General features: G+C 41.7%; 1 protein-coding gene across 45 annotated transcripts in view; it reads right to left on the bottom strand.

Annotated features, from left to right (window-relative positions):
- The window catches only part of MAP2 (microtubule associated protein 2), a 237,265-nt gene that overhangs the window by 131,398 nt on the left and 91,082 nt on the right, over positions 1–14,785 (bottom strand). For 41 of the 45 annotated variants that reach the window (XM_048310160.1, XM_048310170.1, XM_048310156.1 and 38 more), the window contains one exon: positions 2,428–2,490. The exons of 2 other annotated variants lie outside the window; for them this stretch is intronic. Coding sequence is in view for 9 of the 43 variants with exons in the window: in XM_048310151.1 (XP_048166108.1) it covers positions 2,428–2,490 (63 nt within the window). In the remaining 34 variants the exon portion in view is untranslated. Of the gene's footprint in view, positions 1–2,427; positions 2,491–2,710; positions 3,121–14,785 lie in introns of those variants that run through there. 2 more of the 45 variants (XM_048310159.1, XM_048310171.1) reach the window with 1 other exon arrangement.

Genomic DNA, 14,785 nt, shown 5'->3' with positions numbered 1-14,785 from the left:
TCCACAAACTGTAATCCAGCGCACCTCATTGCCACTGCACACTCTGCCTTCTGATGCCTTTTTGTATCAGCTAACAAAATGTTTTCCTTTTGATATTCCAAGCCAGCTTATGCTACCCCTGTGGCCACAGGATTTTTAAGACCTGTCAATCTAGAATTAATTGTCTTCTTACAGCCTAAGTACCCCTTACCTCTTCGTCAAGAAAACTATGTTGTTTGAAATAATTTCCATTTTTGCCAGTATAACATCTCATTTCCTTCTCTGTAGCCTGAAGGAATGATTTGTAACATGAATCCTAAAAACTGAGATAAAAGCAGGAGGCTAAAATGACTGCTAACTCAGATGAATAAGAAATGTATATGTATTTTTCTATGTAATAAAAAAATCCAGTCTCCACCAACTCTGATTTAATAACAAATAGCTGATGCCTTTTCTTTGTTTTTTGGATACCACAGAGGACTGATTAGATGCTGTGCACAGGAGATGAGATATTTCCACGGCAGATGAAAACCTGCTGGGATCTGAAGGGATCACATTGTCAACAATTTGGATGGACTCTTTATCCACCAATACTATAAAAACTAGGCAGTTCTACCTGTCTGCTAACAATGCCATCCTTTCTATTTGTGAGAATCCTTCCTTTCCCCTTCTCCAATGCTGCAGCAAAACCTTGGATTCTGACATCAAGCCCAGGCAAGCAATATTAGTCCTTGAGACAGAGTTTGCAAAACATTAATGAAATCAGAATGAGACTGCAGTTTGGCTTGTTGCCTTGGACAACGGAAATGAAATTAAAAGTAGAGGGAAGAGAAGGGACTTGCTCTTAGCTAAAATCAAATCACTGAATGCATTTTTCACAAATTAAAGCATTTTATACACTATTTACTACAGGTTTTTCTATTTCAATGAGTCTAGTGATAACTGATGCCAGGAGGAAACAGTATTGAAAGCAGCTAAGATAAACTAGCAAGTAAAGAATTCCTTTCAAGAATTTTATTCAGCCAGGAAAATCTCTTAGGTAAAAAGCCTTCTGCCAAGGACAGAAAAACTGCAAGGGCCAAGAGAATGGAAAGATGTGTAGAAGAGGAAAACAAATAACAGAATTGTATGTAAGAAAACAGGAGAGAGAATATCTGGAAAAATTCACAATGCTTTCCCTCAAAAAACAGGAAAACAGAATCTATCAACCAGACCTAGAAATCAATTTCAGTGACATTGATTATTCATCACCTTTCTGAGGCATACTGTGCTGTTAGCAGTGGCCCACACCTTTGCCAGTGCCCAGGTTCTGGCCTGGGATTCCTGCCTGTCAGGGGGACCCATAATCGCCATTTCAGGAGTCCAGGCTTTCTCACACAGTGAAACATAACGGCCTTTCCAGAAAAATTTCTGGGTTTTTTTTCACGTTTTTAAAAGGCCTCCTAAAACTTCAGACTGAAGACACATGCATATTTTGATTGCACACATTTCCTCCAGGTCTAAAAGCAGAGTTTAAGAAGTATGATCACCTGTAGGACACCAAAACAGAGAAGGACATCATAAAGTCTGGTTCGGTAGGTGTTGGGTGAGAAGTGGCACCTACAAAGTTAATTCAAGATGGATATAACTTTCCCTCTCTCCATGAAGGTGAAGTGAGCAGATTTTCAATCCTGCCTAGATTTTAATTTTTTTTTTTTTTTTTTTGGGAGCACAGTCCTTACTGCAAATCAATGAAATCTGTATTCCTTAGCTACCTGACACATCTGGAAGTCCAATACAAAGTAACTTACAAATTTTATTCTGCAACGTTTTATCTCCCTCTCTCCTTTACAGGGGGCAAGGGCTTAAAGCAACCACAGCCAAAAGGTATCAGGGGAAGAAGACAATAAACTGCCACTCCTGGAAATTAACAATGATATTGTCAAAAAAACCCAGCTTGTTTTCCTCCTTTTGATATACAGACAATTTCTGAAGTGTCAGTGGTATGTCAAAAAGCCATCAGATGCTCACCCAGCACTGACAGGCTGCTGGAACAATGAGCTTCGTGAGCTGCTTTCCTGTGAGAGATTATACCTGCTCAGAACAAGCCTGTGAGTTTAACCCTGTCCTTGCTGATGCTAAAATCAGTATTAGGACCCCAAATGTGGTAAGACAGGAGGCAGCTTGCACTCTCACTATACTAACACAAGACAATAGATATGCATTCAGGTTTGTATCTTGCTCTTTGGTAGCTGCAGCTGAAAGGACTAATTAGTTACCCAGAGCATATGCTTACACATCAAAAATAACTTTACAGTGCCTGGCACAACAATTTGAAAATCTCTGCAAAGCTGACAAAAACAAAAAATACCCAACTCTTGTTTAAATCAAAAAAGAAAAACAAAATAACAAAGAGCAAACCACACCCAGTACCACATTCATTCCCACATTTAAAGAGAGGTGTCCTACCTTTCTGATCGTTGAAAAGAAGATTCCAATCAGCACGGTGTCCAAGACTATACACTGAAGAATCTGTTAATACAAAACAAAGGAAGGGGCAAAACCACCCTGAAAACACTTAATTTTTGCTGAAAAACAGTTTTTTAGCTATAAGAAAAGTTTTTCTTCTATGATACAAAGACAGAAATGCATAAATATATCCATACAGTCATCTGTGTAAGGTGTGTCTGCATATAATACACATTATGCATGCATCAATGTATTTATAAACAAATCCACAGAAGTTTATTACCTATCCATTTGAATTCACCCAGTGTGCACTGCTACCGATTTTAATCTACAGCAGACAAAATCCAAAAAGCTTCAGCATAAAGGTATAGCTCTTTCAAATTCTCAACAAGAAAACAAACCTGACATTTTTTAAATAAAATCATTACCAGCTCATATGCTGCCATACCACAAAAGCCTATCCTTAAATAACTGCTGCATAATCATTCTCCCGGAGTGTTGTTATCCATCGGCTCGCTGCCTATCTCCAGACAGACGCAGTCTGTAAGCCACCAGCTTGTATCTACCATGTGTACGTCAGGAAAAGGAAAACTGCAAATTAGAAAAAGTCCCCGCAGTGGTGAAAAGAGGATGAGTGGGAGAGGAAGAGGGAGTTCACTGGCCACAGAAATTTCGAGAACGATGACAAGCCAGCCAGCTCCGCCATCATCCACTTACAATAGGATGCTGCACCTCGCGGCTGCTGAAGCAATTTGTCAAGGGGTTGCTGGTATCAAATGCCTGACAGGCATTTTAATTGCATCCAACCAAGTGTGTCCCCAGGAACTGGGCCTTTAATCCTATGAATATCATCAACTGGTTTCTTCTGTGCTGCTGCCAGACACACACAAGCCTGCACTGCACACAAGCAGCAGCGCACCCGGATTCTGCCGTGATGCTGATCCAAATCCCAAACAGGGTTCATGGACAGTACATGACAAAAAGCAGGTCTGGAGGGATTTAGTATTTTGTGCTTTATGGATCAAGAAGGCAATTCCCTCTTCCCTTTTATTTTTCTATCTAGTCTTCTGTTCACATGTTGGAACCAGCTTGACTGTGCTATTATTCGAGCCTTGCATTTGCTTATTCACACCAAGGGGAAATAAAACCAGGGAAAATGCAGAAGTGCTGCAGGACTGTAGGGGCAAGCAGGAACCCTTCAGGACTAATACAAGAGTATAATAGGGCTCACTGCACAGTTCAGCTCAAAAACAAGTTCTTTGTGAAGTGAGGACTTCAGTTTTAGTGCCACTATTCAGTTGTTGTGTCTGCTTTGATCTCATCTCCCTATTTCAAGGCTTTCTTCAGGACAATATTAATCTCAGTAGGAAAAGGGACCTATGAATCTGGGTATCACCCAGTGTTCTGTGAGGACCTGGGGAGCTCAACAGCTCAGCTGTGGAGGGCTAGCAAAGAAGGGGTAAACAAACATAAATGAACTTTTAAAAAGAGTAGAAGAAAAATTAAAAGACGAACTGTTTTTTTTTCAAGCATTGTAAGTTTGTAATGAAACAGCATACACAGCAAAGGAGCAGTCAGGAGTAACCAATGAGCCCGGCACGCTCTTAAGGACTGAAGAAAAGCTTGAATTTCCCTGCACTCAGGACACAGAAGTCAACTAGGTTCACTTCCCAGCAGTAAGTTGGTGTTTCTTGGTCCCCATGACATCAGACCGCTTGACAGGGAAGGCTATCAACAAGAAAATCAAACATCTCCCTACTGCAAAGTTTGGGAGAGGTCCAACAAACCCTATTTACCTTTGAGTGGGCCAAGGGGCTTACAGGAAGGAGTAACAAATTTCCCATTGATTTCCAGGGGTTGTCTCCCAAAACTGTGGGGATAGAGGGCTACAAAGGGAATCAATTCCCTTCTGCCTTCCCCCACAACCACATGATGACTTCACACATCCATCAACCTTTGCATCAAACAGAAATTCCACCCTCACTGCTATAAACAAATCTTAGTAACTTAAGAGCATCTGTCCTGAGCTGACAGTTTTCCCCCACTCTCTCAACCACCACAGCAGTGAGGAGGATGAGGAAATGGAGGAAGGTAGGCTGTATGGGACAAGGATGACAGTGGAGCAGGTACCACATGGCAGCAAAAAGGCCTTTTGGAAGGAACAGAAAAAAAATGAGCAAGAGCGGCCCTAGTGCAATTCTTAGACCTTTCCTCTGAAAAAGCCTCTTGTGACTCATGGGAAGGGGTGCCTGCTGCTGCCAAACCTCCCACTGCAGAGATCATTCTCCGCAGAAACCAAGGAAACCCTAATCCTGCCCGCATTTTCCTCAGCTCCACCATTCACCAGTTGGTGCTTGTTCACAGCATTGCTACGATCTCTCCCTCACTTCTGCAGCTCCCCTTCACCAGCCACTCTTCCCCAAAACAACCAGGAGCTCTGGGAGGTCCCAGCAACATCATCATTGGAGCTGGGATGATAGAAGAATAAGAAGTCCTGAAAACTGTCCTGTAATTTCTCTCAGAGATTCCTAACGGAACTCACGTGGCTCACAAGCGATGGATACATATTGCCAGCCTGTGTCCTATACCCTGGAGCCTAGTGATGAATGTTCAACCACCCACCCAAATCACCTTCAGTCTGCCCATGAAAGCATTTCCAGAGACACAATCTGCTGAAACAGCCCATGGCAAATGGTTTCATCTTAAGATACTGCAAATAAAAACCATCTTAATCATCAAGTTTGTTCTGGTTGCCCTGCGATATATGTTTCCGTACCTATAAAAATACTTCTGACAAGACAAAAGGCATAGGAGGAGACAGGGACGAAGTGCCTAATCCAGATAGATGCTGGAACACATAGAACACTCAGCCCTGTCTGAGATTTAACCTCATGTTTACCTGGCTTAGTCACAGAAGCAGGAAACTCTTCACATAAAATCAATGCACCCCGACACAGTGAAAATACAAATATAAGGAAGCTGACGAGACAAAGTCCTGGAAATAATTAAATTACATTTCCAGCACTATTCCTCTCAAAGAGGAGTAAAGACATTTACAATCTCAGTAAAGGAGGTAGTGAGACTGTGACTGAGGCCTGATCTAAATTCTTAAGATTTTGCTGGTTCAGGTGGATTTTTTTTCATTATCACATTCACACAAGATAATGAACTCAACTTCATTACTGCCCAGCTGCATACTGGGTCCCTCTGTGCAAGATGCTGGGCAAAACAGAAGACAGCTGCCATTTTAACTTAAAAGAGTCAAAACCCTAAAGAGATAATGGTAGTGGCTCTCTTCATTTCCAGGATAATGAGGAGGGTGGGGGAGGTGGGGGTGGGGGGAAAAAGAATAACCATAGGTTTGGGCTTTCCCAAGGTCACACACAACCTCCGTTCCAAAACAAAGCAAGACACTTCCACAACCTCTCCCCAAGATCTTTCTACCCAAATCACTGCTGAAGCCTTGCAACCAGTGTTTAACAAAGGACTTGTGGGTTGGTTGCTTCTTTTTTAGCAAAGACTGGATGAACATTTTATGCAATGCCTAAAATAGTTTCCAATATCATTAGTGATGTAGATTAAGAGGCATAGGAACACTGAACAGGAACTGCACCACTCTGGTAAAAATAGGCCTGGAATAGGGAATTTTCTTTTTATTCACTATTGCCTTAGCACTTGAAACAATGCTGGGGATTTCTGCCTTCTGGAGAGCTTAAGAGGAGACAGATGCTTCACCAGACTCTCTAAATATTGTCTGTTCTTCTGCAGTAGTAATAAACATCAGTTTATCTATTTTACCATCCATTTGAGGGAAAAACTTGCTTTTATTTTTTTTCCCCTTCTCAAGGCAGGGGAAAAACAAAATAGAAGAGCAGTAATAAATTCTAGAAAAACACATGCAGTTTAGCACGCTAGCTCTTTCACCAGGGCTATGTAGTGAGGAGGGCTATAACGCTGGAGTCACCATCTTCCTCTTTGTGGTTACTGAAAACAGAGAGGATGGATGTGGAGCAGTTAGGGAAAAGCCACTGGCCCAGTTAGCAGCCTCAGTGGGTAACAAGGATTTCAAGGCAGGTTAGAAAGTTTAAGGATGCAGAGGGACCCTGGTGTTTTGTTTTTAGTCTTCTCCTCAAAGTACAAGCATGCAGGAGCTGATCTGCCCACCTCATGCAGCCAGTCCAGGGCCCTTTTAATCATACTATTTCCTTTATACCAGTGGTGCCACCAGCTTTGTATCCACAGCAGATTTCAACATCTTTACAGGACTCATCTGTCCTTCCTCCCAGGCTACCAATAAAACAGGCCTGTATTGGTGACATTACCCTTTCCCAGTATTCATCCAAAGTCATCCCCTCACGCTGACTATTGTGGCCAGCTCTCTTGCACCCACTGACACACTAACTGATACAACGTGGGCTTCTGTGCAGCATGGTTATATAAATGAGTCTTCAAATCCCAGGCATATTATGGCCTCTCTTTCCCCTACCTCAGCTTATTTGTTTTAAACTTGTCAGACAGATACTTTCAGGCATGATCTCTCTTTTGTGAATCCTAGCTGACTCTCCTCAACTAAATAATCAATATGTGGAATATCTAGAAAGGGATTTTCTACTTCTCTCTCTGCCAACATGTCACTAAAATCAAGCTGGAAGATGTAGGAAATTTAAGTACTCCCAGGTCTGTTTTTCAGAACAACCAGTACTGCACTTAACCCTTTGAAGCTACCAAATTCTTTGGCTTTCTGAGGAAATCCTTAGTTTCTAGCTTAGAGACCAGTGAGAACAAGAGAATAAGAAAGCAAAATTCATGAAATGTGTTTGTTAGCCCCTAAACCTTGTATGTATATGTGGTAGAGACACTAGTAACAGCTGCAACACAAGCTTTTGTATAGTTACCCCAAAATCAACCATCCCCTCCATCCTGTGTACTCCATGTAGAGGGGAACAGCTTGGTCTCACTGCTTGTTCGGCCTGCTGTTTCTGGGGTGCTAGTGTCACTGACAGCTAGGCAAAAACAAACACCCCAACCTCAAAATCCATCCACAAAGGAAAAGCAGAGAGATGAGCAAATAATCACACCCCAAATTTTGACATGGCAGAAGCAAACCCCCATCTCACGGAATCACTGAAACATTATAAAGACATCTGATGTGTCCCAACTAGTACAGCCTAAAAGTGCCTTGTGACTCCACTTCCTTGGAAGTGGAGTCTAAATTTTCAGTTGATTCCCTGTGTCCACAGTATCAGAAGCAGTTGATAGCACCAACCCTCCTGCAGAAACCAATGCCACCTGAGAGTGCCGTGACTTTCCACAAAACCAGATCACTGCACTGCATACATGCACGAACACAATGGCTTTGAAGGCTGTGAGACAGGCCTGTGCAGGCAACACTGCATTACTGGGAGGCTCAAAGATTATATGAGTGAACACACAGCCCTTGTCCTGATGGGTGTCCACGTGACAAGCTGTACATCAAAGAGAAACACCAACTGTTTCTCCATCCTATCACATAGTTTATGACTAAGAAAATACTGCAGATAGAATCTGTACCACTTGTTCTCACCTTTTCTCTCTCCTGGCCTACCAGTGGAGTGATGAGTCAAGATAAAAACTTGCTTACTATAAAATATCACAGCTACTGTAATAGAATTTATTAATATATCAGTTTGTACTTCACTTAATCAGGTAACCTAATGCTTTTAAATTGTCATGTCATAACAGAAGCCTTAGCTATTATTCTGTATTAAATTTATAAACAAAATAGTCTAAACTAATGAATCATTTGTTGAAGCAGATTTTGCAAAACTTGCAATTAAAATATAAACAAAGCTGGCATGGCCTTAAAGACATATAAAGCAGGAACTGCAATGCAAAATACACAGGTTTATCTTTTTGTCTAATCATAGGTTTTGGGTAGTGTTTCAATTCAAATACCATTTATATTTAGGAAAACATGTAAATATTTTTCAGTCAATAGAACACTGGTATATAGTTAATGCAGTATTGAAAATAGATGTTTGCCTGAAATAGTATGCCTGGTATCTGTTACCCCTTTCACTGAAAAGGTATTTGCTCCTTAACTTGAAGATCAATCTTTTCTCAGAAATATGTTCTCTAGCAGCTAAGTACTGCCTTCCTAAAAGCTGCCAGGTGATTATTTTCTCCTATGTACATACTTTCCTTCAAGAATTTTTTTTTTTTAATTTGGTTAGCTCAGCTAACTGCTGTTCCTCGACAGCAAAACCGACCAGACAGGCAATAGAAATTGCAGTAACATGTAGTACCATGTAGCACAATTGGTTTCAACAGCCTCTCATTTAGCAACACTTTATGTAAGGAAGGCAATCAGGCAGAAACCCATGCAAGAGCTCCCAGCAGCTGAGCCGTGTGGAGGGGAAGCAGCTCTGTCCTCACCTCAGAGGAGAGACAACAAAAGCAGCCTTATGCGAATGCTGCTGGCTTTCAGCCTGACCTACATGGGCTCAGATGTGGAACTGCTAGAATGGTGCAACAGCTTATCCCCTCTTAACATGGGCAGCCAGGTCCTCTGCATGCAACTGAGCCTGTCCAATACCTGCCCTTCACAGACAGCAGATTTCCAGTAAAACCAACCACAGTTAACAACCACTCTGACCTCTAAGACAAAGCCCTGCTAAAACCACCAGAATCCCTTCCTTGACTTGAGTGCTCCTGGATGAGCATTTGTATTTATGCACACTCTTGTAGCATTTCAGATAAAGGAAGGAGGGCTGGCAGTGTGCACTGCACGGTACAGATACTGTCTTTGCAGAGGACCCCCTTGCAAGGGTTTCTTAATGGATTCTGACTATCACATTTACTGTGAAATGAACATAGCAGATACTGTAGGTTAATTCATTAGCAACTTACGATTGATTCTTGTTTTCATCACCATGAAAGCAGATTTCCTGTGGTTAACACAATGATCCCAATTCCCTCTTGGCTTAGACACATTTAAGTCGGCCACTGCTCCACTGAACCCACAGCACTTACCACATCATGACTAAAATGGGTTTAATGACTGGAAACTTGGATTAGATAACTTAAACATAGCCTTCATTCACTCTGGTCTCACAGTTCTGTCCACAACTATTTTTAAGCTGTTTGTACATGTAAATTACTTCCCTCATCTGAACCAGGTAGTTGCCCCAAGGGTGAAAGGCAGCAGCTGTTTTGCAGCACTCACACTGTCCATGAGCTCAGGGTACAAAGTGAAGGGTGCCACATCCAATCACCATCACCAGGGAGACTTTTGGGAAGTGTAATGTGATTACAGTCAAATCTGGTTTATCAGAATTGGGTGGAAAACATGAAAGTCACTCGACAAAAGGGATTTTTGGATAAATGAAGGACCTTGGAACTTGCCTCATATACCTCAAGGGACGTGATCTTCTGTTAGATGAAGTAATACTTTGATTAATGGTATTTTAGATGACAGGCACAAATGGCAGTACTGCCAGTAAGTCAGGAAACTTCTCCTACTGTTTCAATGACTGCCACCAGAATCCTTGCTACTATAAGCCATCCAGACACTGGTTTACACTGGTTTCAAAGGATGGTACTGTTTAGCAGAGAAGTGATCCTATAGCAACTCCAGGGCACCAAGAAGAATATGACCTGGATTTAAAAGGGAGAAAGGCAGAAGAGAGGCTGGAGAGAGGAATTGCCAGTTTTGGCTCCTCTACCATTCTACCTGAGTTTCTTTAGAAGACTTCCATTCAGTTTGGCAGGCAACAGAAGCATGTACAGCTCAAAAGATAAGGGTTTATGCTCTGTGCAAGGCTACAGAGATATACATAACCAGAATGGAAAGGCAGAATTAAGAGAGTTTTGCAGCTTTAACAACAAACTCTGCAAGTACATAGGAAGAATATGCTAAGCTTTTTAAGAGCCTGAATATTCAAATAAAAATTGGGGAGAAAACAGAGACAAATCCCATATAAATAAGGAAAAGCAAAACCATGGGAACATTATCAGAGAAGTTAAGGAACAAACTGAATTATGATTAGCCAATAACATAAAAGGCAACAAAAGAAGAATCAGTATGATCTGAAAAGCAGACAGGACAAGTCATGGTTCAGCAGAGAGGCATAACAAAGATGATGCACAAAAGGCTTCGACTCAACCTACTCAACATTGTTCCAATTTTCACAAGACCAACAGGGAGCAAATACTGCATATGATTGTTCTAAAAAGAAGCAGAACTTCAGGTTAGAATAGGAAAGAGCAACTTAAGAAACACTCAAAACAAAGCAGATGCAGCATAGACAGTTGTGTGGATCCTCCCTGACTCAGAAGAGTATTTAAGACTTCAAAACAAACCAGACAAGAGTCTGCTTTATCTTCACAAACATCATCCCAAACACCACACTCTCTCTTAGAAGGTCTCTTGAAAGGAAGCTATGGAAAATTACAAACCAATCAGTTAAATGCCACCTTTGCAAAGATTTTGGAAAAATAAACAAGCAGTTTACAAGTACCTACAGGGCAAGAGCACAACTTAAAAAATACTTCTGGCAATAGCTGTTTGTCAGTAACAAATGCCAGCAAACTCATCTCACCTTTCCTGATTTTGCATTTATAAAATTTGGGTTTCACCCCAAGTTAGGATGAGTTTCTCACAGGAAAGCATCTTCCAAAACCAAGATCATTACAGCATACTGCATAGCAGCTCCCAGATCTAAAAGCAGGAAACCAAGGGGAAAAAATAAAGGACTGAACAGCATCTTGAGAGACAAGGCCTCAAACATATACCTAGACAGATCAGGAGTTATGTAGATCGGCAGTAGTTTGACCAGAAAAGGCTTACTGTGGGCAAAAAAAGACAAATCACAGTTTTATTTATCCTAATGGGGATGCTATCCCTAAAACACTGGGAAAATTATTCCATTTTCTTTGGTGGTGGTGGTGGTGTCTTGGCTGGAGAAATGCCAAAATGTGGGGTTTGCACAGTAAGATAGATACTGGCAAATGGGGGAGAGTCCAGATAAGCAAAAAGGAGTTTGGGAAAACATTCTTCTAATCTTTCCTTGTAAAGCACATGTTTTCAGATAGGTTTCTCTAAAGTACAGAAAACCCAAACAGTAATAAAAATCTTTCAGATAAATAATTTTTGAAGATAAAGCAAGAAAGCAATTACATTCTAAATCAGTGGGGGGGATGGGTGAGGAGGATCAAGGAGGGGGGAATAAAAGAGTAATTCACTGGGCTAATTAAAAGCAAATTTGTGTGTGTGTGGTATGTGCAGTAATTAAAACCCCTGCTACTGAGGAAGGTTAAACTATTTATTTATGTATTTATTTTTATATAAAGAGCACCAAGAGCAGTGCCTAGATATGCTGGCATCCTCCTCGAAGAGAATAAGGATCCTGTTGTCCTGCAGGCTTCTAGTTTCTCTAACTGGGCAACTGGTACAGCCTCCAGCAAAATTCAGCTAGCCACAGGACTGACTTACATTGCCTTCTCTCCATCCTTCCCAAGCCTAATGAGAATTGCTGGTGCAGAGTATAGCACTGCTCCCTCCACACCTATCTAATACGGGCCAGCTGGAGTGCTGGGAATCTCAGCCCCAATCTGAGCCATTAAGGTCCAGACAGCTGCAAAGCCTACAGCTTCAGGGACACTGGGGCTGTAAAAGGAATGCCAAGGGGAGCTCCTATAGGGTTCCCACTACATCAGCTCAGTCTCTCAGAGGACAAGGCCTGTAGCTCTTCCACGTGAATCCCACCTACTCCTCCCCTCTTTGCTGCTGGAGGACCTCAGTGGGGTGGAGAGGGCACCAAGGCTGCCTCTCCACAATGCCACTGAGATTGTACTTTAGAATCTGGAGCTGACAGTTTTACTGGGTCTGTGACCTGCCATCCCCCAGACTTCCACCTGGTCCATAGGGTGCAACTGGTTCAGATAATTGTCTGACCACTTATTAACACCACAGTAGAGACTGGAAAACACATATGTTCCCAGCATTTGCAAGAAGGCTCCCTACCTCATTTTAGAAGGTTTCAAAAATAAAGTTAGTCTTTGGGGCACAATGGCTCCTATATTTGAATAAAAAAAAGCCCAAGCAATGATGCAGAACCTGTTGAGTAAGAAACCAGGAGAGACATTAAGAAAGACCACAGAAGGAATGAAGAGGAGAGAATAAATGGAACAGCTAATACACATTTGCTCCAGGGTTCTCTCTGCACCAATTGGCAAAAAGAATACAACAAAATCATTAATAATTGAAGGAACTTGAAGACAAAGAGATTTTCATCCAACATTAAAGGGATGAAAGACGTCTGTAATGAGAATTCTGATGATGGTATCATTTGTGGAGGGACTGGGAAGGAGGGGGTTATATTTAAAAGAAATGGTTCCTTTGTAAGACAAGAGCAAGCATTCTCATTACTAATGCAGACAGATGCATCTGAAAGACCTTATTCAGCGGATGGTGTCACCAAACACCCTTCTGGACACAAGCTCTCCACTAACAATACTATACAAGGATAGGAAACTGCTGTAACAAAATATAAAGTGTCACTTGTTTATTCTTTTTAGCTGCATAAATAATTTAAGGATGAATATTAACAAGCATCCAGTTTTCTGTGCCTTTCTTAACTGATGATTCTCTGCACATAGTTGATGGGAGCTTGAGCTTTCACTGCTTTTGGAAGTTGGCCCTGCAGACCAAGGCAGGACCAACATCAGTAGCAAAACACAGGGGGTAGGGTATCCCTTCTTAGGAGCTCAATCTTGTATAGAGGAATTTCCACTGACACCTTTTAAAGGCCCACCAGCAGTGGAGTCAGGCACACTCATGTCAGCCTCTAGTTCAAGGCCTGGAGTTTCGCACAAGACAGTTTCTGAGCAAACGAACTGTGGTAAGAGACAATCAAAGAGCACAATTATTTTACTGGCTTGCTGCCACACTTGAGGGGAAAGATGTTAATGAAACTCAGTAAGACTGAAATGCATTGTTTTCCTCATAAAGAATAAAAAGCTACCATTTCGAAACCAGGAAGAGATCAGACTAGATAAATTTCTTAAGAGCAGGAAAAGTCAAAACCAAAGAAACAAAAAAGAAAAAAAACCCAAACCCCATAAAATCAATGCACAACTCTGCATCATTTACAGAAAGCACTGTAAGGGTTGTACTGTGAACAAAAAGCTCACATTATCAGGATAACCAACTCCAAATTAACTACTGATCCCCTAAAAGCTACCCTTGCAAACCTTCCCAAGTCCAAGTGTGGGGCTTGTGGCAGTGCAAACCACAAAGGCGTTTTCAGATTTACACTGTAACATCATCGCTCACCACAGCTAAGTCAATGAGAAGCAACTAATCCATTGCTCTGCAAGAAAGTATGACAGAAAACGCAACAGAAAGCATGGCTCAACCTGTCTGAAGCCCGATCTGAACAGAAGCCATGAACAGGAGGGCATCCTCCTGCAACTCTTCAACCAACAGTGGGACTTCTTCCCAGCTCCACACAAAGACTGTATTTTCTGGTCTGCTGGTTTTGCTCAAGTCATCTTCTGCCATCCCCTGAATACCCCCACTGCCATCAGCAGGATGGCTGAAGCTGTAACAGCCACTCAACCAGTGAATGTGGCAGAATGGCTCCCGCAGATCCCGTTCTTGGCTGTACTTTGTCTGCAGGTACACCCACGGAGCCACAAAAGCCCAATAAACATAATCTAGTTTATGAGGAAAGTGGGCTTTTTTAATATTATTTTTTACTTGCTTGGCATCTTGTTAGAGACGTTTTCCTCATAAAGTGTTAGTCTAACCTTTGTAAGCCCTGGATTTTGGGCACTATGCTATTTTATTGAGTCTCCCTGGGATTCTCCCTTTGCAGAACTTGCACTTTGCCAGTGGCTCAACAGCATTCTAGTAGCACAAAGGAAGCTCCAAGGGCCGTTCTCCCCACCCACCTCAGTACAGTAAGTCTCTTCCAAAGACACACACTTACCTCCTACGAACTGACTTCAGATTATAAAGCAAACCCCAAATCAACTCAAATACAACAAACTTGGGATGCAACTCTCTTAACAGCAGAAGTTGCAATTTCCTAATATTTTGTACTACTTTCATTACGCATTTTTGCTTTCTGGTCAATGCAAACAACAAGCCTCGGAACTTGCAACTGGCAACATCATTCTTCAACATTTCATTGCTAACACTCAGATATAAATCGCCTGCCTGACAGAGCTTTCACAGGACAAGAGATTAGTGAAAAAGGAATGGATTTTCTTTATAGAATTTATACTCTATTCATTGCGTATGTGAGGTTTAATCTCTTATTCTTTCATATTCAGAGACTAAATTCTGAAGAACAGAGAAAGAAATATTCTTTGC

Source organism: Corvus hawaiiensis, chromosome 7, assembly GCF_020740725.1.
Source record: "Corvus hawaiiensis isolate bCorHaw1 chromosome 7, bCorHaw1.pri.cur, whole genome shotgun sequence".
Taxonomy (NCBI): Eukaryota; Metazoa; Chordata; class Aves; order Passeriformes; family Corvidae; genus Corvus; species Corvus hawaiiensis.
This window is presented reverse-complemented; position numbering and strand designations above follow the sequence as displayed.